Below are 25,190 nucleotides of genomic sequence, written 5' to 3' on the forward strand. Positions count from 1 at the left end.
AGGGAGGGAAGGCTAGAGACGGGCAGGGCTTTCAAATGACACGGCCGCTGGGACGGAGGTAAATTAAAGATTTAAACCCCCAAGGGCGGCGCGGTATGGCGCCGTAGTGCCTCAGCGGCGCCCTTGAAGGCAGGCGCCCCCCTGAGGTGCTTACCCCGCTTATCGGGTTTGACCGGCCCTGGGCGCATATATAGAATCCAGGGGATAGTGCTGTGCTGGCCTGTTTTGCCATTTGATGGATGATGCCCACTGATTCTTAGATCAGGGCTAAAATGTCTTACTGAACAACAGAGATTGGTTACCATTGATCCACAGATAGTAGTGAAAATCATCTCCTGGAGTAGTTACATGATCCCAAAATAATGTTTTGCCCCCAGAAGAATATTGATAAAGTTTGTGAAATTGATTGAATATTTGCCTTTCCTCACTTTTTCCATTCCTTTACCATTCTAAAATATTTAAAGGTTCCTAACCCTTGTAGTTATTAACTGGGTGTTTTCAAGAAACATACCCAACCATTCCAGTATTGAAGACAACTTCTCCAGCTGCAGATGCTGGATGTCCAAAAGAGTATCCTTTTAACTTTGTTCCATCTTCAAGCACCAAGTTTGCAGTCTGCGCCTATAGAAGCAAGATACGTGAAAACAATCAATGATAAAGAAATCAGAATTCAATTTAGATGAATCAGAGAAACAAGACAGAGTGCCCCTTCAAATAACAAATGGCTGATATGCAAAGGAAGTAATCTGGTTAGCAGGTGCTGCTAACCGGATCAGTGCCAGCCTGTGAAATATTCAATTCAGTGGCAATAATCAGTGCTGCTGAATAGTCCCTCTGACTGCCATTGCACTATCCAGACAGTGTCAGGGCAATCCATAGGTGGTGTTTGGACAGAGCCGCAGGTTATCCATATAGGGCTGGATTCTATATATGGCAACTAAAATCTAGGCGCGTCCAAGTTATGCACCTAGTGGTATTCTATAAGCCGTGTCTACATTCAGACGTGGTTTATAGAATAGCACATAGACCGGGTGGACACACTTAGATTTAGACAAGGCCATTTATACCAGCTGGTACACATGCCTGCTCCTAAATCTAGACGTGCTCCCCTGAATTCTGTAACTACACACTTAGATTTGATTGATGGCCCAAACACACCCATACTCCTCCCATTGCCACGCCCCCTTTTTGGCTATGCATACTGAAATTTATGCATGCCTCTTTTTAGAATACGCCTAAAAGATGCATGCATAAATTCCAATCATTGCCCATTAGTGTTGATAATTGGTCATTATCAGCCAATTATCAACACTAATAGGCTCGTTAATTAATTGAGTAGCACACATAAAATGGCCGTGTGCACAATTTAATGCTCACTACTCGGAAAACATATACAGAATCCAGGGGTTAGTTTTTTGAATATCCCCACTACTAGGATAGCACTACAGGTCAAAGCCCCTTCCCAGATATTCAGAACTGGCTGGTATTTGGATACTGGCGAAATATCCAGTGTTTTCTTACCCACAGTAGCCATATTTTAAAAAGCACTGACTTAATAACAGCCCCCAAATTATCAAATTAAGGGCCTCATTTACTAATGTATGTCAATGAGTTTAACACATGTTCATTTGAGTTAATCACGTTCATTGAGAAAAGGGAGTCTTACGTTATTAAACATTCATTAAATTGTATTAATGCATATTACTACTACTATTTAACATTAACACATTAATGCATGTTACTAAATGAGGTTTTACATTTTACATTTCCCATAATTTGTAGCAACAGTACAAAGGGCAGATATATCCTACAGAAATATATCATGTTCTAACTTCAATTTCAGTTAAAAATCTTTTGAACTAGGACAAACATGGGTACAGGCCTAATATTCTGGGCTCACCAACAAAGAGAAAATATAGCAGTTACTTCTACTGCTCTAGCCTTTAACTCTTGCTCACAGAAAATTTCCAATTTCTGTTGGAGACTGCATAGTCACAACTTGATTCTACAATTATCTGTATCTCTGTATAGGACTAGCATTCCATTGACCTAGGAGAGTTTAACAGATGTTTCATAGCAGTGACATTGTATGATTCTAATCTTGTGGAAAAAAGAGCACAAAATGTAAATGATTTTGTAATAAGGGAATAGAACGTTATAAAATATGAGTGGAGTGGAACAGCTAAATAAGAAACAATTGCTTAACATATCAAACAACTCAGAGATAAGAGGACACTCTATTTCAAACAAGTCATAGAAAGCTTTATTCATGCAGCACATATTTTAACTGTGAAATCTGTTGCTGGAGGAAGTGATCGGGGTGACCAAAATAGCAGAATTCAAAAGAACCTTGAGCAAGTTCTGGAGGAAGAGTCCATTAAAAATTATGAGCCAGGTAGATGGTGGGAAAGTCATTGTTCATCCCTGGAAACAAACTGTGAGAAATAGACCTAGTTTTTGGAATCTGCTTGGTACTTTTGTTTTGGAATGAGCACTATTGGATACAGGATGCTGGACTCGATGAACTTTGGTCTGAACCAATAAGACTTTTCAAATTATCTTAATCTTTATTTTTCTTTAAAAGCTGCTGCATAGATAGATAACCAACTAAACAGCACATCCAAGATTAAGGGATCTATGTACCAAAGCAGTGGTTCACAGACCTGTCTTAGGGGACACCCAGTCAGTCAGGATTGCAGGATATTCACCATGAATATCGATGAGAGAAACCTGCATGTAGTGGAGGCACTGCATGGCAATCTATCTCATGAATGTTCATTATGGCCTGACTGGGTGGGGTCTCCTGGAAAATACTTAGTACATAGGGTCCTAAGGGCTAGATTATATATATCTGGCACCTGAAAAATCAGTGCGGAAAAAAATTATACCTAGGCGTATTCTCTAAAGTACACCATATGCCTAACTTTTATAGAATAGATGTAAATTTCCACGCAGTATATAGAATACACTGAACGAATTGCCATATTACCAAATTTGGTAGTGTCCATTTAGGCCATGTTTTACTTGGTGTAAATCCTGATGCCTAAATTAGGTGCAGTTCGGATGTATTCTATAATAATGTGCATAGATTTTAGAAATGCCCATGCCCCACCCATGGCCACACCCCTTTTCAACTATGCAGTTTAGAATTTAGGCATGCCACATTATAGCATACACTTAGCAAGTTGTGCACATAAATCTTAATGCCAATTAGTGCTTATAATTGCTTGTTAACATCCAATTAACAGCACTGATTAGCTAGTTAGTTAACCAACTAAGTTATGTGCATTGTTATAGAATATTCTTTGGTTTCCACATGGATTTTCAGGCGCCATTTATAGAATCCGTGAGCAAATGTCATACAAATGTTTTTTTCAGTTTTCATAGACAAGAAATATTCCACCAGACCATACCACTGGCACCTTTAAATCTCTCACATCTTGAAGTATAGTGTTGTCCAAAGATAAAGTAAGTCCCTAGACAGTGGTCCTCAGTTAGAGAAAAATTGAGCAATCACCTGGTTCTAGGTGATATAGAACAGGTGAACCATTATTGATTTCCAAACCTGAATAAACTCTATTCCTAAATGTCTGAAAAGCAAATGATCCCCTCAATGAGAAGAAAAGAGGCACTATAAGCCAAATATAGCTCCTCCAGAAAATGAGTAAACAGGAATAGGACAGGTGTTTGTTGAAGCACAGCTTTAATAGTGCCGCTGTGTTATATCACTTTCATCATTTCATGGTCAAATTGTGCAAAAGGGTAACCTCTGCTCTCCAGAGAATTCAGGGCACATATTATGAAACACATCCCAATGCCATGACCTTACTTTTTGTCAATATAAGCTCCAGACCTATTTTTCTCTACACGAAGAGATACTGGCTCAGGTTGACATCAAACTGGGATTTCTAACAGGTTAACTATGAACAAACAGATATCAAAAGAAATCTACAAACTGCAATGCATATTGTCGTTTGCTGGTTTCTTGCCATATCAAAAGGTCATAGTAAATGATTTCAAATGAAGCAGTTGCCAATATTGCCTCATTAACCAACCACATGGAAAGGTGAGAAGAGTTACAAACGGGCAAGTTTAATGGGGTACCACAAGGATTGATACAGTCACCTATTCTGTTCAATATCTGTTCAAGCCACTAGCTAAGCTGATTCGGTCAATGAACACTTAGTTCTACATCTATGCAGATCATGTGCAGCTACTCATACCCATTGAACCTGACTTACCCACAGTCCTGAATATACTGATTACCGAATGGGCTAAACAGAACAAACTTTGCCTAAATCCAAGTACAATAGAGCTACTATGGATTCCTAACACAAGTGGGCACATACCTGATATCAAAATATAAACTCCCCCTCAAATTGCAAGTCAGGAACCTTGGAATACAGCTAGATTCAACACCTACTCTGATCTCCCAAATCCAAAAATACTAGGACTAGGGGGCATGCGATGAAGCTACAATGTAGTAAATTTAAAACGAATCAGAGAAACTTTTTCTTCACTCAACATGTAATTAAACTCTGGAATTCGTTGCCAGAGAATGTGGTAAAGGCGGTTAGCTTAGAGGAGTTTAAAAAAGGTTTGGACGGCTTCCTAAATGAAAAGTCCATAGACCGTTACTAAATGGACTTGGGGAAAATCCACTATTTCTGGGTTAAGCAGTATAAAATGTTTTGTACATTTTTGGGATCTTGCTGGGTATTTGTGACCTGAATTGGCCACTGTTGGAAACAGGATGCTGGGCTCGATGGACCTTTGGTCTTTCCCAGTATGGCAATACTTATGTACTTATGTACTTACGTACTATGTCTATCACTTGTGACAACTACACTGCCTCTCTCCATACATTGAGAAGGCAAGTCTTGTCTCAGTTGTGCATGCCATGATAACATCAAGACTGGCTTACTGTAATGCTCTATACACTGGTCTAACTATAAAGGGTCTGCACCAGCTCCAACTGAAGCAAGACTAATAGAAATGACATGACCACTCCACACCATTTTTGCAAAAACGTTATTGGCTACCAGTACAATACAGGGCTAAATTTAAAACTCTATGTTTGATTTTCATGGTCCTTAAAGAAAATGGCCCAGAGTACTTGAAGAATGGGATATCCCTCTACACACCTCCAAGGTCACAAAGGTCCTCCCAAGGAGTATCCCTAACCACACCCTCTCCAAAGGACATCACAAGTTTTGATAACTGCCAGTGAGCCTTCTCCAGAGTAACTCTCACACTCTAAAATGCACTCCCTGAAAGACTTTGCTTAACACGACTATCTCTACGTCAGGAAGCAGGTGAAGCTTGGTTCTTCAACTAGACCTTTAATGGAAGAAGTAACTAACTTGCTAGTCTCACACACACACACACACACACAGAAGGAATGAAACCTGCTATAGCAAGACATGTTTATCCACACCTACCCTAGCTAAAATAATATTCAAGCACCTTTCTGATCTCTTTTGCAACTTTCTTTAAATTAGTCCCCTTATTTTTTACTCCTGATACTGTGTCTTATCTATCTATCCACCTTATAATTGAAAGAGAAAAACGCCTAGATTTCGACCCAAATCAGGAGATAGACGTTTATCTCACAAAAACGAATAAATCGGTATAATGGAAAGCCGAGTTTGGACGTTTTCAACTGCACTCCATCGCGGAAGCATACAAAGTTGATGGGGGCGTGTCGGAGGCGTGGCGAAGGTGGAACTGGGGCGTGGTTATCGGCCGAGGAGAGATGGGCGCCTTTCGCCGATAATGGAAAAAAAGTATGCGTTTGTAGCTAGAATTTAGGGCACTTTTCCTGGACCCTGTTTTTTCACGAATAAGGCCCCAAAAAGTGCCCTAAATGACCAGATGACCACCGGAGGGAACCGGGGATGACCTCCCCTGACTCCCCCAGTGGTCACTAACCCCCTCCCACCACAAAAAATGATGTTTCACAACTTTTTATTTTCACCCTCAAATGTCATACCCACCTCCCTGGCGGCAGTATGCAGGTCCCTGGAGCAGTTGTTAGGGGGTGCAGTGGACTTCAGGCAGGTGGACCCAGGCCCATCCCCCCCTACCTGTTACAATTGTGCTGCTTAATGCTTAGTCGTCCAACCCCCCCAAACCCACTGTACCCACATGTAGGTGCCCCCCTTCACCCCTTAGGGCTATAGTAATGGTGTGGACTTGTGGGCAGTGGGTTTTGAGGGGGATTTGGGGGGCTCAACACACAAGGGAAGGATGCTATGCACCTGGGAGCTCTTTTACCTTTTTTTTTGTTTTTGTAAAAGTGCCCCCTAGGGTGCCCGGTCGGTGTCCTGGCATGTGAGGGGGACCAGTGCACTACGAATCCTGGCCCCTCCCACGAACAAATGCCTTGGATTTATTCGTTTTTGAGCTGGGCGCTTTCATTTTCCATTATCACTGAAAAACAAAAATGCCCAGCTCACAAATTGTCGAATAAAACATGGACGTCTATTTTTTTTCGAAAATACGGCTCGGTCCGCCCCTTCACGGCCCATTCTCGGAGATAAATGCCCATGGAGATAGACGTTTTCGTTCAATTATGCCCCTCTATATGTTCTATCTTTGCTTATAGCCTATGTTGTCTATTAAAATGTTTTATTTCATACTGTGTTGACATTATAATGTAGCATACTATGCCATACTTTGTATTGTTGTTTGAATAGTTTTTACTGCTGTAATTGTCATTTGCTTATGTTTGACTTATTCTTGCTGTACACTGCCTTGTGTGAATTGCTAGGTCTCGCTCCTGATTGGTCATGTCAGGGATTGGGCTGACGTCTGAGGCAGCTGATGTCAGATGCCAGACCCTATTTAAGCCTACCTCTGCCTGCATAGGACGTTCTAGCCTTAGGTCCTTCAGCTGTGAGCTTACCTTGTTTCTGCATAGTCTGTGGGTGTGGCACAGTGTGAATTCTCTTTTGTGTGGTTGCCATTATTCTCTTTGTTTGTGTTTGTTCTTTGAGTATGTAGGAATATGCTCCCTCTGATTGCTTTGCTGTTGTTCAGCTGTGTGCTGCTTCTCTGTGTGCTCTGCTGTTGTTCAGCTGTGAGCGGCTTCCCTGTGTGCGCTGTCTTTACCCTTTCCTGCCGTATTTGCTGGGTGAGTCCATGGGAGCTTACTTCCTTCTTTTGGGTTTCCCTTTAACCCTTTACCTGCTGTATCTGTTGTTTGGTTCTTGTGAGGACTGCTCTTCGTCTAAGCTGTGTAGCTTGAGCAGTCTCTCTGTGTGGTCTGCCTTTCTCCCCTTTATCTGCTGTATCTGTTGTTTGGATTTACTGAGGACTGCTCCTTGCCTAGCTGTGTAGCTTGAGCTGTCATTCTGTGTGGTTTGGTTTCCCTTCTACCCTTTACTTGCTGTAGCTCTTGTTTGGATCCTGTTAAGGCCGCTCTGTGTGGGTTCCCTTATTCTGTATGTTTGGTCTTGTGACCTTTCATTGGTGACTGTGTGTGCTGCAGTGTGTGTGGCCTGAGTGCCAGTCCCTTCTGGGCCTTCTCTCTGTTCTTTTTCTCTTCCCTTTTGTATGTTTGGGTTCCAGTTTGGCCTTGCGACCCATACATTTGGACTCTGTAATGTGGGTTCCAGTTCGGCCTTGCGGCCCCTACCCCCCTCAGGACATACACAGAGCATGGACAGGGCTTCTAATCATGATCGCAGATCAATATTTCTCAGCCCACGTTCAATAGCTGGTAGGAAAAATAACCTGGCAGAGAAGCGTGATTTAACACAGGTTTGGGAATGAGAGCTTCCAAACTCTAATTGAAGAGATGAGTTTGAAAACCTATTAACTATGAAAAGCAATTTTCTGGATAAATGCTAATTTTTGTTTTCTAGAATTCTAGCCAATAAAAGAAAAAATTTCACTGGATATCATATACCTTACCAATAAATGACTTTTAGTGGAAATTTTGCACATCCTATGGCTATCAATAAAGGCAGTCTATTTCTGGTAGGAACTCAGTTTTATTTTTGAAATGTACTTAACAGGTTTTGGAAAGAAGCTCTTCTATTCCATCCCTTCTGCTGATTCTCTGTATAATTCTGGGTTCACTTTACATCCTGATGCTCAAAAAACAGACCAAAGGAAGCCACAGAAGTGGAGAAATTGGATCCGCTATGAGAAGAAATGCAGAGGCAAGGGAGTAGTGTGATCAACAGGACACTTCCAAACAAGTCCAAGGAGACGAGAGATAGTAAAATATTCTTTAATAGTAGATAAGACTCAACACAGCACCGTATTTCGGCAAATACCGCCTGACTCAGGAGTCTGTACTTGGTAAACGCCAGTTGATGGAGTTGAAGAAAGTGAACCAAATAAAGCCTTTAAAAAGGCCGTTGATTGATAAATAAAGCTGATAGAAGAGTCAAGTGCAAAAAATGCCAAATAGCAGTATCGCTCAAAAAACAGAACCACCTCCTCTAGAGATGGCAAGTACTGACCTCCTGTGACTGTAAAATAATTTGAGATGCTGTGAATGGAAGATGCAAGCTATCTCCAAATTCTTATTGCTATTGTATCGAAAAATGACTAGTACATACAGAACCTGGTGAATGAAGAAAAATATTCACATTTCTATTTCATCAATAGTTATATATTTAAGAAGATTCAATTGTAAATGGATTTTGTCTGGTGCAGAATATTTTTTTGTCTGGGCACTTTCTCATTCAGTTGGAATCAGTGCTAGAACCTGGTACAGCAGCCCTTCATTCATGATTACTTGAAATTGTTCCTACTATTTTACAACACCCCCCCCCCCCCCCCCCTCCCATTACTTTAGTCTTCTCATCACAATGAGATCCTCAGCTACAAGCTGTTTATCAAGGCTCCTGCTGGAACTCTGTAATCACAGGCCTTAAATCCAGTACTGGGATTGTACCCTTTAAATAGGTCTGTTTGCTGTTATTCAGTTTAACAGCATTTAATTACAGACACATGTTTCAATTTAAGTCATTTCCTTCTATCTTATTCACTTACTTTCCCTTTTTCATGCACTAATTCCTGCAAAGCTCAATTGAATTCAAATTGTACAGGGGATGCTGATTTAATGATCCATCCTTAAGTGATTAATAAGCTTTTCTCTTTGGCAAGTCTGTTTCTTCATTGAGTGTGGTATCTTTTAATTGGGTTTTAGTGATTTTGTTTTCTGTTGAAAAGCACACTTATAATATATTCACATTTTGCAAAACATTATACATCTCTTGCCTTCAACTGAAATATGCTAACTATCCAGTGTAATCCTGACCCGTCATGATTTAGATTTTTCTGGCCCTACCTTGGAATTTTGGGAATTTACCTCCTCATCCACAACTATGTACAGTTTGGAACTAATCTTAGCACTCAAAAAAGTGTGGGGAAGTGGAAGTAATGAAATGCACTTATGTTAGCTCACTTCATCAGCCCCCTGCACAGCAAAGCATCTGCCAAGGGACAGATGTTTACAGTAGGTTCTGCTTTCTCCTCTGTATTCATGGTTTATGGTTTATTAGGTGCCTGATATACCACCAAATGTACAAAGTACAGCAAAGTGGTGTACAATAAATCAAATGGAAAGGAACACCAATTTGCATAATAGGAAAGGAAAGACCCATCACAAAAAGAGATAGACATGGAAAACAGAAGCCCTCTTACAAACTTGGTTAACAAAGGGAATCAAAAGAGGCTGAACAAGGTAGAAGCTCTGACTCAGCACTCTCTGATGCAATGCCTCAGTCAACTAGGGAAGGTTTGATTAAGCAGAAATGTCTTTAGCACGATCTTGAACTATAGAAAAAAGGTTCTGCTCTCAGCTCATGTGGCAGAGAATTCCAGAAACATGGAAGTTGGAAAAAGAATACTGCATGACACGTTGCTTCCAAGTGAGCACATGTATGAGTGGATATTGAGGCAATTTTCAAAACTTGATGTCACAAGGTACTCGTGCTCCTGGGTAGTTTCCCTTTGCAAACTGCCTAACACAGTACACATATGGTATATCCATGAGCAGCTGATTAGGGGTAGAAGAGTGTGTGTAGCTTTAAAACACACATACTGGTTTCCTTCCTAGCCTAGATATATTCCTAGGACCACCTACAGTAAGGTCTAAAGTGCACATGCTGTGAAAGCCCACACTAACTTTCAGCTGCTGTGAGAGGGGCAAGCTTCAGCTAGAGGAGTCTACCCTGGGAAATAAATTCCCTGTGAAAATTGTCTCCAATGTCCCTTTTAAACTCAGATTTAAGGACTAAAGGGGAAAAGAGCAAAAAGCCGGACCATCACTTTAAATAAGTACTCTAATATTCTATAAAGAAATCCATTTTGTTTACCCAAGGATTTAATTGCTACAACGTCTGGCCACTTAGGGGCCCTTTTATAAAGGCAAGCTGAAAAATGGCCTGCGGTAGTGTAGATGTGTGTTTTGGGCACATGCAGAGTAATTTTTCAGCACACCTGTAAAAAATGCCTTTTGTAAAATTTTTGACAAAAATGAATGTGTGGCAGCCGTGCATCCATTTTGGGTCTGAGACTTTAACGCCAGCCATTGACATAGCGGTAACCAGGTGGTAATGACCTACGCCTGTCAAATGCCACTTGGCACGTGTCCGATATGCACATCTGAAAATAAAAATTATTTTTTGGACGCACGTATCGGATGCGTGCCAAAAATGAAATTACCGCAAGAGCCAGGCGGTAACTCCATTTTGGCACGCATTGAGCGTGCATAAATGCTTACGCAGCTTAGTTAAAGGGCCCCTTAGATTAGCTTTGCATGTACATATTGCAATGACACCTTTTGGCCACTAGGATTAGCTTTGTGTGGGCATATTGCAATGATACCTTTTGACCACTAGGATTAACTTTGGGTGTATATATTGCAATTACATCTTTTGGCCACTGGGATTAGCTTTGCGTGTACATATTGCAATGACACCTTTTGGCCACTAGAATTAGATGTGCATGTACATATTGCAATAGCAACTGCCAGAATTGTACATGGCCTGACGTGGACATCTTAACACCAATTTCTACATTCTGCCTAAAATGGAGCACATCACTTATAGAATACTATAAATTATATGCATATTTCTGGAATAAAGACGTAAGTGTTCATGCCTAAGAGCATATATGCTTATATACCTGGTTACTCTAATATTCTATAAAGAAAACTAGGTGCCTACTTTCTTTTGTAGCACAGGCTCCACATAGGCACTCCTTTATAGAATTACCAACACAGTATTCGACTGCACCTCAAATACTATGTCCAATTCTGGTCACCGCATCTCAAAAAAGATATAGCAGAGAAGGGTTACAAAAATGATAAAGCAGATGAGATGACTTCCCTGTGAGGGAAGGCTAAAGTGGCTAGGGCTCATCAGCTTGGAGAAGAGATGGCTGAGGGGAGATATGATAGTGATCTATAAAATACTGAGTGGAGTGGAACAGCTAGATGTGAATGGCAATTTTACTCTTTCCAAAAATACTAGGACTAGGGGGCACACAATGAAACTACTAAGTAGTAAATTTAAAACAAAACGGAAAATATTTCATCACTCAATGTGTAATTAAACTCTGGAATTTGTTGCCAGAGAATGTGGTAAAAGCAGTCAGCTTAGCAGGGTTTAAAAAAGGTTTGGCTAATTTCCTAAAAGAAAAGTCCATATGCCATTATTAAGATGGACTTGGGAAAATCCACTGCTTTTTTCTAGGAGAAGCAGCATAAAATCTGTTTTACTGTTCTGGGATCTTGCTAAGTACTTGTGACCTGGATTGGCCACTGTTGGAAACAAGATACTGGGCTTGATGGATTTTCGATCTGTCCCAGTACGGCAACGCATATGTTCTTGTGTACTTGCAGGGATTTGACAAATTGGCTCTTGCCTTTTCAGAAAAAAATTTTCACAGGTGTTTAAGACTGATCTGATTGAAAAGTTTGAGGGGGATTTCTCCCTAATATGCTTTAGTTGTCTGAACTGTATTTTCTGTTACAGTTTATGCTTTCTACTGTTATAACCCACCAAAAACAAGTATGTTTAGATTGGGGGCTATAAGAAAATATATGAAATGACATGAAGGAAAAAGAAAACTCATAGGAAAAAATGGTACCCCTCTCAAGCTCCTGCAACAAATGCTCTGGGATTTTCTGGGTTTGGATTTGGATTTTAGATTTACCTTGCAAACCTGTGCCCAAGGTGAGCTACATTTAGGTGCAGTTGTTATTTGTATGCCCTAGAAGAGGGCTTACAATTTATGGACCAATTCATTAATGTGCATTAATGCAATAGCACTCATTAATGTGATTTCATGCATCTTATATAATAAGCCCAATTATTAACAATAGGGTATTTTACTAAGTATGAGCAGCATTTGCATTAATGCATCTTAAACACAGTAACATGTGTTTGTAAATCTGACCCTAAGTATGTATCTGAGGTTGAACTGACTTGCCCAAGGTCACAGGTAGGGGTCATTTTCTGCCCAGTTAAGCCAGGCCATGACCTGCTTATATTGCAAATTTTCATGATGTATACATTTTTCAGCAAAAAAGAGCTATGTTACACAGAGATTTGGTAACAGGATGCTGGACAGTTAACAGGAATTACATATCTTAGAGGGATGCACCCTACCAAAATGCTATAGATTTCCAAGCATTTTGCTAAATGTTTGATGATGATTTTGCTACAGATTCTACTGGTCTATCAGATCGATGTTCAATATGTAAAGAATTCATAAAGAAAAAAAACAGAGCCTAGCTGCTGAAAATGCTAAAATCATACCTAGGCTACCCCTAGGTAAATGCTATAATCATACCCCCCCCCCCCCCCTCCAAAATTCAAAGATATTTAGGGCCCTGTTTACTAAGCCACATTATAGGTATGCTAGCGTTTTTAGTGCACGCTAACAATTAGCACGCACTGATGCTAGAGACACCCATAGGACTATGGGTGTCTCTAGCATTAGCACATGCTAATTTTTAGTGTGCACTAAAACTTCTAGCACCCCTATAGTAACATAGTAACATAGTAAATGACGGCAGAAAAAGACCTGCATGGTCCATCCAGTCTGCCCAACAAGATAAACTCATATGTGCTACTTTTTGTGTATATCCTACTTTGATTTGTACCTGTCCTCTTCAGGGCACAGACCGTATAAGTCTGCCCAGCACTGTCCCCGCCTTCCAACCACCAGCCCCGCCTCCCACCACTGGCTCTGGCACATACCGTATAAGTCTGCCCAGCACTATCCCCGCCTCCCGCCACCGGCTCTGCCACCCAATCTCAGTTAAGCTCCTTAGGATCCATTCCTTCTGAACAGCGTAGCTTAGTAAACAGGGCCCTTAGCTATTTAATCAGCCAGAAATGGCCACTGACTGGTTAAATAGCATTTTGGTGCCTAACTGTGAATATTCAGCACAAGATAATTGGTTATCTCCCCTGAATATTTGCGATCAGTGCTTAAAGTTAACCGGCTATATCGCGCAATAACTGGTAGTATTCAGCACTGATCAGCTAAGCTTAGTAGGCAAATCGGACTGCATAAATATTAGTCTTATCTTTGCCCGCTATTAAATTAACCGGCCAGCGCCGAATATTCACTGAGGGGGTCTTTTACAAAGACATGCTAGCGTTTTTACCGTGTGCTAAAAATTCATATGCACTAAATGCTAAGATGCCTATACAAGAATATAATGGGCGTCTTAGCATTCTGTGCACACTCATTTTTAGCATGCACTAAAAAGTCTAGTGCACCTTTGTAAAAGGGGCCCTTAGCCAGTTAAGTTAGCGCTGGCCAAAAAAAAAAAACTGATATTCAATTCCGGTCGCCGGAAATGGCCCAGCATTGAATATCCAGAGTCAGCACCGAACGCGGAACATATGCGGGCTGCCTCCTGCCGGCTGAATATCGTCAGCCATATACTCTATTCAGTGTGTCTATCCACACCAGCTACTATGCTCTACAACTCCTCTCTCTCCCTCAGAAATCCACTGTGTTTGTCTCATGCATTCAAATGGAAACTATCCTCAGCTCCACCAACTCCACTAGAAGGCCATTCCATGTCTCTATTATCCTTTTCGTAAAGTAATATTTTGCTAGATTACTCCTGGGTCTACCCCTTCACCTCTTATCCCAAAGCTTCCTTTTAATTGAAAGAGGTCTGCGTTCTGTGCATCATTTCCTTGGAGGTATTTAAGGGGTCCTTTTACTAAAGTGTTCTAGACATAAGAGCATAAGAACATAAGAACAGCAATACTGGGTCAGACCAATGGTCCATCTAACCCAGTATCCTGCTTCCAGCAGTGGCCAATCCAGGTCACAAGTACCTGACAGAAACCCAATTAGTATCAACATCCCATGGTACCAATCCCAGGGCAAGCAGTGGCTGACCCCATGTCCATCTCAATAACAGACTATAGACTTTTCCTCCAGGAACTTGTCCAAACCTTTTAAACCCAGATACGCTAAGCGCTGTTACAACATCCTCTGATGAGTTCCAGAGCTTAACTATTCTTTGAGTGAAAAAATATTTCCTCCTATTTCTTTTAAAAGTATTTCCATGCAAATCCATTGAGTGTCCCCTGGTCTTTGTACTTTTTGAATGAGTAAAAAATCAATTCACCTCCACACCACTCAGGATTTTGTAGACCTCAATCATATCACCCCTCAACCATCTCTTTTTCAAGCTGAGAGCCCTAACCTCTTTAGCCTTTCCTCTTATGGGAGCTGTTCCATTCCCTCTACCATTTGGTCGCTCTTCTTTGAACCTTTTCTAATTCTGCTATATCTTTTTTGAGATACGGTGACCACAATTGAAGGTGAGGTCGCACCATGAAGCAATATAGAGGCATTATAATATTTTTGCTCTTATTTTGCATCCCTCTCCTAATAATTTCTATCAACCTGCTTGTTTTTTTTGACTGCCTATGAAAATCAGTGCTTTAAAGAGTGCCTTAAATTTGGCACTAACTATGCCCCCTAATTTATAGAACAGGTGCACTTATGCATTTGAATATCACAAATTGGTATTTATACATATATGTGCTAGGTGCTATTCAATGAAATTGGCACCCTAGCAAATGGGCTACACCAGTGGGCAGAGTGTGGGTATATCATGGGCCTTCCATCTAGCAATGCGCGCACCTTATAAACTAGTATCAGATGTGTGCATCCAGCTTGTGGCTGCCAAAGTGGCTTTATGCAACTATTCTGTAATGGGTTGGGGGAAAGCCATACCAAGGGTGGGGAAGTGAGGGCGGTCCACTCCAGGTTCAGGCAGCAAGGGGATGCACTGAGCAGTCACATGGCTACTGGCTCTGCCGGTCCCCTGCCCCCTCTGACATCCTATTCTGAGGCAGGAGACCGGCAGAACCAATAGCTGCGTGACTGCTCAGCGCACCCCCTTGCTTGGAGGAGGGAGGGCCGGACACGCCTGGAAGAGGGAGGTGCTCCATCCTGATGGGGTGATGCACCTGGAGGATGGGGGTGCTCCACCCAGGTAAGCCCTTCATTCATAGTAGAATACTACAATAGATGAATCTCCAGCAAGGCAGGGGGCACATGACAGGAACCAGCCAAGGCCTCAACGTAGGGAACAAGACTAAGCAGGAGCGAGGCAGCACCTCCCCAGCTCAGGAGCAAGGCTGGGCAGGAGCTAGTAGGGAAGGCAGTTTCTCAGTGACTCAGGAAAATACTAGCTAGGAGATAGTAGAAAGTGAGGAAGTGCCCCAGCAACTCAGGAGCAAGACTGGCTCATACACAGAAGCTAGAAAATGTCTAAGGAGCCCACACATACACAGAAGCTGAAAGCATCTCAGGAACCCACTCACACACACAAGCTTGAAGTGTCTCGGGAACCTGTTCACATACACTGGAAGCTGGAAGCGTCTCAGGAACCCACAGAAGGCAAAGCAACGACTATAGGCGGCCAATGACACAAAAGCGCCAAAGCCTCAGTCCAGCGATATTAAATGCACCACCAAGATAACATCAGTCTCAGCATCTGACATGAGTGTGGCTGGTACACGCTGGAGACATGCCTGCGCGGACCCCAAGCCACTTCTCTCAGCGTCTAGCACCAGCAAATGTCACCAGTCCTGGAGTCGCAGGAGGAGCATGACACTAGTTAAGCCACTGTTAGATGTGCCTTAATGCTGTTATAGAATTGGCACTAAGCACACACCTTTGTCGCACCTATATTTAGGTGCCACTGTATAGAATTGCCCCCATAGGATTAAGGACATTTTGTGTTGGGGTGGTAACTAGGCAAAGCACAAGTGGAGAATGAGCATGGTGAGTATATTGCAGCTAGCACACAGCACATTCCGAACACTGACAACTGTGCAGTTAGGTAGGTCCATATAGCGGCTCCCAAATAGGAAGTGCATCCATGCTAATTGTGACCAGGATACTGTGCATTAATGCAGTGGCGTTCCTAGGGGCACTGACACCCGTGGCGGATCGCCGATGCGCCCCCCCCCCCCCCCCCCGGGTGCAGCGCCCCCCCCCCCCCCCCCGTGCAGCGCGACCCCCCTCCACCCCGGCGAAAGAACCCCCTTCCCCCGGGTGCACGCCGCTGGGGGGTGCCGCGCGCCAGTCAGCGTCGTTCGTTTCCATGCTCCCTCTGCCCCGGAACAGGTTACTTCCTGTTCCGGGACAGAGGGAGCATGGAAATGAACGACGCTGACCGGCACGCTGCACCCCCCCAGCGGCGTGCACCCGGGGCGGACCGCCCCCACCGCCCCCCCCCCTTGGTACGCCACTGGATTAATGGACATTATAACATGGAACCTGCAAGCATTCATTTCTTACGTTTAGTAAAAGGACCCCCTAAATGTCACATTTTTAATAGTGAGGGATAGGCAAGCTGTGCAGGACTCCAGGGAACCTGTCTGTCCCTAGCAATTGAAAGCACAATATTGAAGCACCTCCCCGTACTGGCAGCAATGCAGTGGGAGGACTCACTCAGTTTAGAAGGAACAGTGGTTCCTGGCCGGTTAAATAGTTTTGAATATTGGAGGGCAACTGTGCACCTATATTTAGGCACCTATTCTATAAAGGAAAGTAGAATCCTACTTTCCTTTAGAAGATACTAGTGTACCTGGTGAAATACATGCCTTTAATTTAGGCTCGAGAACTTGCTCCAGCCATAGAGCAGATATAAGTGCTCACACCTAACTGCTGGAGATATCCATGTAGGTTATAGTATTTTATCCCCATCCCGCCTTTCTTTCAAAGTACTTTTGATCTTTAACTTGAGTCCCTATATGTCTCTGTTGTCACCATCTGGACCAACTCTATCCAGTTTATATTCTTTTGAAAGTGCAGTCTCCAGAAACTACATACAGTATTCTGATGTCTCACTAGAGATTTATACTGAAGCAATATCACTTTCTTTTTCCTACTTGCCCTTCCTCTCCCTATGTATCTAAACTTTCATCTGGCTTTTGTCATTATCATATCCACCTTAACATCATTAGATATGATCGCCCCTGGATCCACTGTTCTTTTGTGCACAGAACTTCACTTTCCATGCTGTATTATAAATCTTATCTGCAGTGACGTTCCTAGGGCGACTGACACCCGGGGCGGATCAGCGATGTGCCCCCCCCTCGGCGAAACGACACCTTCTCCCCTCCCCCGGTGAAATGACACCTCCCCCCCCCCCCCCCGGCGAAGCAACACCCCCCTGGGTGCATTTTTGCCTGCTGGGGGGTGCCACGCTCCTGTCGCGTCGCTCGTTCCATGCTCCCTCTGCCCCGGAACAGGAAGTAACCTATTCCGGGGCAGAGGGAGCACGGAACGAGCGGCACCGACAGGCGAGTGGCACCCCCCCCAGTGGCGTGCACCCAGGGCAGACCGCACCCACCGCCCCCCCCCCCCCCCCCCCCCCCCGCTAGGAACGCCACTGCTTATCTGCTATACCCTAGACCAGGGCTCCTCAACCCAGTCCTGGAGACACACCTAGTCCCACCAGGTTTTCAGGATATCCACAATGAATGTGCATGAGATAGATTTACATACCAAGGAGACAGTGCACGCAAATCTATCTCATGCATATTTAGTATAGATATGCTGACAACCTGGTAGGACTAGGTGTGCCTCAAAGATTGGGCTGAGAACCTTTGCCCTAAACCATTCTTCAGGCTTTGCTAAATCCCTCTTCATGTCTTCAATATCTTCTAGGGTGTCTACCCTGTTGCAGATTTTGGTATCATCCACAAAAATGCAAACTTTTCCTGATAGCATTTCTGCAATATCCCTTGCCAAGGAAGAAAAATGCAAGAGACATGCATATCAAAACACAAAAAAGAATTAAAGAAAACTAAGAACAAAAGTAAAATCTAGGAAGAGGTGAAAGAGAAGGTTGATGGATGCTACCTTGACACTCAGAAATCTTGTCCCAGCTCTTGAAAAAGTCCAACGATGTTGAGCAGTCTTACTACAGAAGCCAAGCCCTTCTTTTAAAGTCTTGGTCGTTTTGAAGACAGACAAAATCCTGGTCATCTCGAAGATGTTACGTTGCAATTTAACTTAAAGAAATTATCCAGAGATGAAATCTCTGATTTTCAGACAGAAGTCAGAGAATACGGTGATGCTGTCTCTGTAGAGGAAACAGACAGCACAGGAGCTGGTCTCTCAGTGACTGCAGCCAGTGCAACCTGCCCTGTGCTGGGCCATTCCTTCTGGCATTTAATGCCTTCAGCAGGAGATCCACCTTCTCTCCTCCCACTTCAGAGCTGTGTCAACACAGTCACAATAGGATAGGTTTCATCACACATCAAACACTCTTCACTTTAGATATACTCACTCATGGTACACATTGTATACACTGGACATTGTGCCCAGTGTGAGGAAACATTAAGGGCATGACTTTGGTACACCTATAATAAGTAGCAATGGTGCATTTATGCTTTCAAGAGTGTTGACTGAAAATAATTTCTCTAAGTTTACTTTTATATTTCAGTTTCATGCTTAGAAAATATATCACTTTATTCCTGCAAGGAGAATGGTAGATCTCCTCTGTGGATCAATATTCAATAGCAGTAGTTACAACATTTTTAAATATTGGTTGTAGCATTTTAAAAAAATATTTACATTCAGTGCAGTGCTGCTGTACAAATAGAGTGGCATTTTAGAAATGACATTCAAATCCAGGTTGGGATGTCTCCAGCTCTGCCAGTATTTTAGAACAGGATCTACGGACATAGAGCCTCTTCTAAAAGACATGGAAAAATTGACATTTATGTGCTGGTTATGCGTGGCGTGAACACCCATTTTAGAACAATAAACATTTAAAATATCAATGAGTCAAAAAGGGCACATAAATGCTGATGTTGTGAGATAGCCATTTATCTTAGTGGTATGTCTACTAAGCCTAACGCACTCTTGGTACACACTTACCGCAAAAGGGGAGATTCTTTAAATAGCGCCTAAAAAATCAGTGCGGAAAACATTTCCGAATAAGCGCATTCTATAAGCGGTGCCTAGATTTAGGCACTGTATATAGAATGTGCTTAGTCAATATCCTGGTGCCTAAAACTATGCACCTCGATTTACACCAATGAAAATGTAGCGTAAATCCTGGCATGTAGAATTAGGTGCAGAGGGTCTATTTTATAAGTACACATGTAAATTTCAGAATGCCCACAAAATGCCCATTTCCCCAAGCATAACCACACCCCTTTTGCCTGCACACGTTAGAAGTTAGACACACTGCGTTATAGAATACACTTAGCGAATTGTGCGCATAAATTCTAATTATTGCCAATTGGTGCTCATCATTACTTGCTAAGTGCTGTTATCAATGCTAATAGTTTGTTAAACCAATTAAGTTATGCATGTTGTTATTGAATATGCCTGGATTTCAGCGTGGATATCTAGGCGTTCTATATGGAAACCGAGGGAAACTGCATTAAAGTGTCTTGCAGAAATTAACCTTTTTTGCATCATATATGAGCTAAGCACACATTATTAATATTTTTGTATTTATTTTTTGGAGGGGGTGTGTCAGGGGTGAAGAATGAGCGTGGATGTTGCAGCTTCCTTCATCTAAGCAGTATCAATTAATGGACACATATAAGAAGTCTTTCACTTTGTCAGGCCCTTTTCAATGGAATCAATTAGGGGGAGAGATCAAATTGACTGAGACTTACCACCACATTCTACAATGTCACTCAAAATTGCGTGCACAAATTTGGGTGCGCACCCAATTTGGGTGTGCAATTTAATTGAGCAACAGTCTAATTAGCACCAATAATTGGGCGCTAACAATCAATTATTGGTGCTAATTGGCAGCACTTTTGCACGCCTCTTGCTAGGTGCTGTTTTATAAAGGTGGGAAAATGTGGGGTACAAATGCAACAAATAAATAAAGGTGTTCAAGTAAATTCTTTATTAAACAACTGAAAAAGGGAGCATTGCCATGGAAGGGGTAGGGGCGGGTCAGGGCCGTTCACTACAGATATGCATAGTATTATAGAATACAGGAGTTCCACGCCAAATTTAGGCGCGAGGATGTACACCAGGTTTTAGTTGGTGTAAATCCTCATGCCTAAAATTGGGTGCAGATCCCGGCGCTATGCACTATACCGCACAATACAGCTCAGTGCTCAGTTTTTTCAGCACCCAAATCTGGGTGCCATTTACTGAATCTGGTCCTTTACTGTATTTTTAGGAAATGTTTGAAAGCACTGGGTTTTTTGCTCAGGTGTTCAACAAATGAAAAGTTGTTGATGAGTATATTGCAAAATGTTGTGATAAATTTTCAGTATCGTGTTATGTTGTTTGTCTATTGCTTTATTATGTATGTAATTTTTGTACCTCACCTAGAACAGTGGCGGTTCTCAAACCTGGTCCTGGAAGCACCCCACCCAGTCAGGTTTTCAGAATGTCCACAATGAATATTCATGAGAGAGATTTGCATGCAGTGGAGGCTCCCTCATCAGTTTTTTTCAAGTTATGTGTGACCTAAAAAGGAAATACCTGAAAATGCCCTATTTCCTGGCCGTGCTGTAAATGGGCTTAGCGTGTGGGAAAATCCTGTGTTAGCATGTGCTAAGCCCATTTCTTAGCACTCTTTAAGAGACATACCCTTTAGCCTTTTTAGAAATATAAATGTTTACTTTTCTTGAAGCAATCCCAGAGCCTGGTATCCCTTCCCAGTTTGGCTTTCAGAGGGGGGACATCATGCACTAGAGAATTAAGGGATACTACGTCTTGCCCCATCCTTGGCCACCTTTAAATCTAGACTGAAAGCCCACCTCTTTAACATTGCTTTTGACTCGTAACCACTTGTAACCACTCGCCTCCACCTACCCTCCTCTCCTCCTTCCTGTACACATTAATTGATTTGCTTACTTTATTTTTTGTCTATTAGATTGTAAGCTCTTTGAGCAAGGACTGTCTTTCTTCTATGTTTGTGCAGCGCTGCGTACGCCTTGTAGCGCTTTAGAAATGCTAAATAGTACTAATAGTAGTAGTACTTTTCTGAAACCTAGATTCCCCCCTCCCCCTCCCCCCCCCTCCCCCCCGATAGCAGGTGTACATCCCAATGTTGGTTTGTTAGGATACTGATGTTCATCCTCCTTCTGAAATGGGGAATGAACATTCATTTTTAGGCCCACCTTAGTCTTGCTCAAAACACTGGCAGACCATTCTGCCATGCCTTTTGCACATAAGTCCATTTTAGATGTGTGTATCCTGGCTTTGTAAGTTCAGAACTTAAATGTTTATGCAAGATACATGTTTAAGTGCTGGTTTAGAAAAACACTTCAGTATATCCAACTATCGTTGTTTTATAAATGAATCACTTCAAGCGTTAAACTAGTTTCAATATTCAAAAGACCTCAGCGATGTCCGTTGCCATTATATTTCTTGTAATGGCAACGTTAAACAACATCCACCATCTTCATCGGTCCACTATCAAATTAATAGGACATTTTTTTAGAAGTTTTAAATTTCAAATTTCAAATTTACTTAACTTTCAAATGATTTTTAGAGTCCTCTAATTTCGGACTCAGGGGGTCGTCAGCCCGACATATGTTTCGCCCGAGACCGAGCTGTCTCAAGGGTCTACCCCTGCATATAAGCACACAAAACATATTACTCTCATGCAAAAAACCCTAAATATCTTCTCAGGGAAATCTACCGAGAGAATATTGATACAACACTTACCCTATTGGTGTATCAGCGCCAGCTCTGCCCTGCTTAAGTATGAACAAAGATGGCGCCGGCTTTTTTCTACAAGTTTAAATATCACCTCAGAGTGAAAAAATGTCCTATTAATTTGATAGTGGACCGATGAAGATGGTGGATGTTGTTTAACGCTGCCATTACAAGAAATATAATGGCAACGGACATCGCTGAGGTCTTTTGAATATTGAAACTAGTTTAACGCTTGAAGTGATTCATTTATAAAACAACGATAGTTGGATATACTGAAGTGTTTTTCTAGATTTTCTGTTTGTTTTCCAACAATCCTTTATAAGATAATAGCCATTTATTGGTTAAGTGCTGGTTTATGCACATCTCAGTTAAAATCCTGGAGTCAAGTAACTCTGTTAGAAAATTATTTCTGCTCATTTCCAACTTGTGCTGTCTCCTCTCTCCTTCTTTCTTCAAAATACAAAGCTTGTTACCCCTTTAAAGGCAGTTGGTTATGTGCGGCTTATTTCCCGAGCTGGCTCGGCAAGACACCGACTTGATTTTTTGCAGCTGAACTTAGTTAGCCCTCGTTAGCTTTGTTGCTTGGTTTGCTACAATAGCAGTTTTCTTTGACCTTGACATAAGAAGGCTCTGCCATTCTCAAGTGTCTGTATATTGGAGTTACTGATTATATGACTCCTGAGGCAGGCAGTCATCTGCCGAAACATGGCTCCGTGTCGAGTCTTTTTCTGAATTCCTCTTCAAGAAATACAGAGATTGCTACATTTTGCTGGGACTCGTCTTCTTTTTTTTTTTTTTTTTATGACTCTCCAGCTTATAATCGAAACTTTTCGCTGGCGATCTTCCAACACAAATCAGGAGATCACCGGCGATTTCACAAAAGCGGCTAAAAGCGTATAATCGAAAGCTGGCTTTTTAACAGCATCGCCGTTTTCCCATCGCCTCGCCAGCGAAAGTTCAAGGGGGCATGTCGGCAGCGAAGCAAAGGCAGGAGATGGGCGGGCATGGGCGTGGCTACCAGATAGCCGGCTTTCGCCGATAATGGAAAAAAAATACAGCATTAAGCAGTATTTCGCCGGGTTTACTTGGTCCTTTTATTTTCACGACCAAGCCTCAAAAAGGTGCCCAAACTGACCACAAGACCACAGGAGGGAAGCAAAGATGACCTCCCCGTACTCCCCCAGTGGTCACTAACCCCCTCCCACCAAAAAAACCCACTTTAAACACTTTTTTCTAGCCTCTATGCCAGCCTCAAATGCCGTACCCACCTCCATGACAGCAGAATGTGTTCTGTCTTCCGACAGCCTTTTCCTGCTTGTGATGTGGCTCTGGGGTGAGTGTGACACCTTTTCTGTTATTTGCACTGCAGAGTCACATCAGCAATGCATTGTGGTGGGTGTAGGTATTGGTAGTTGGTAGGCTCTACTCCCTTGGTGCTTTCCCCCTGCTTACTGGGTCAGAATGTGCCCTGTTTTGTTTCCTGTTGTAGTCCATGCGGTAGTGGCCATTTTTGTAAGCCAGTTTTAGTTCTCTTTCCTGTGTTACCCACGTTACAGAACTTAGTTATTACCTTGAATGGTGCTGAAAGAGAGCATTGTACACCATTGTGCCAGCTCTGACCTACTGCTAATTTTAGTACCAGGGGACTCTTTGCCAGTGGGGCACAACCTCTGATCTGCAGTTAACTGTGAGTAAACGTGCTTATTTCAAGAAAGGACTTATTCAGAGAGATTAGTCTTCAGGTGTGAACTGGTGTGCCAAAGTTATACAGTAGCAATAAGTCCTAGAGGCTGTATGCAGGTCCCTGGAGCAGTTTTAGTGGGTGCAGTACATTTGTGGGTAGTGGGTTTTGGGGGGGGGTTGGGGGGCTCAGCTCCCAAAGTAAGGGAGCTATGCACATGGGAGCTTTTCTGAAGTCCACCGCAGTGACCCCTAGGGAGCCCAGTTGGTGTCCTGGCATGTCAGGGGTGCCAGTGCACTAAAAATGCTGGCTCCTCCCACAGCCAAATGCCTTGGAGTTGGCCGGGGTTTGAGATGGCCAACATAACTTTCCATTATCGCTAAAAAACGAAGCTGGCCATCTCAAACCCCGGCCAAACCCAAGGCATTTGGCTGGCCGGAACCGTATTATTGAAACAAAAGATGGCCGGCCATATTTTTTGAAAATACGGTTCTGGCCAGCTGTTTGCGGCACCGCCAAAATACATCGCCGGCGCCATTAGATTATTTCCCTCTCTGTGACCTTTGCTTCCAAACTAAGCACTATAATGGCAATATTCAGCTGCCGTACGTATGGCTGTGAAGGACAGCTTATTTTCTGGCTTAAATTCAACTGCATAGCTATAAGGATAGCTGCTGACTGTCACTGCTGTCCATTTTATTGGTCATTCTGACACATTCAATTCTAACAGCCTTAGAACTATAAGTGTGGGGTATAAAATGGGGGTTAACATTTACAAGGTAATTACATATGTAAATCAGTACAAAACAAAGAAGGAAAAAATCCTCCATGGATGGAACAAACCACAAATAAAACAAAGAGTGGAATCGACAATCACAAATAGAAACCAGATGATTCTTTATTGCCAGCATCAATAGTACTTGAAGAGCCCGACACAGCTGTGTTTCGGCATAAACATATGCCTGCGTCAGGGATCAAAAGAAAATCTTGTTTGGAGAAGACAGTAGAATGAATCAATTGCTAGTTCTTAACTTCTTAGAAAAACAATATAAATATAGAACTAAATTGAAGGCGCTTGATGTTCCGCTCAAATGGAACGCCTTGCTCACAGAATACTGGCGCCTATGCGCTATTCTGTAAATATGTATATATCTTACATAGTGCATTTTTGAGAAGTAGGCAAACACACAGGGGCTGAGCATGGGAGGGACTCTCACTTATGCACCTCAGTCATAGAATACTATAGCCTACATGGATATCTCCAGCAGTTAGGTGTGAGCACTTATACCTGCTCTATGGCTGGAACAAGTTCTCGAGCTTAAATTAAAGGCATGTATTT

The 25,190-nt window shown here is 42.5% G+C and overlaps 1 protein-coding gene across 1 annotated transcript in view; it reads right to left on the reverse strand.

Annotated features, from left to right (window-relative positions):
• CPS1 (carbamoyl-phosphate synthase 1) overlaps positions 1–18,666 on the reverse strand; it is a 205,760-nt gene extending 187,094 nt beyond the window's left edge. Inside the window, exons 1-3 of the mRNA XM_030209032.1 lie at positions 18,578–18,666; positions 18,385–18,544; positions 512–621 (exon numbers count right to left, since the gene is read on the reverse strand). Coding sequence (XP_030064892.1) covers positions 512–621; positions 18,385–18,510 — 236 coding nt within the window. The 5' untranslated portion in view covers positions 18,511–18,544; positions 18,578–18,666. The remainder of the gene's footprint in view (positions 1–511; positions 622–18,384; positions 18,545–18,577) is intronic.
• Between the last annotated feature and the right edge of the window lie 6,524 nt (positions 18,667–25,190).

This window comes from Microcaecilia unicolor, chromosome 7, assembly GCF_901765095.1.
Source record: "Microcaecilia unicolor chromosome 7, aMicUni1.1, whole genome shotgun sequence".
In the NCBI taxonomy this organism is placed as follows: Eukaryota; Metazoa; Chordata; class Amphibia; order Gymnophiona; family Siphonopidae; genus Microcaecilia; species Microcaecilia unicolor.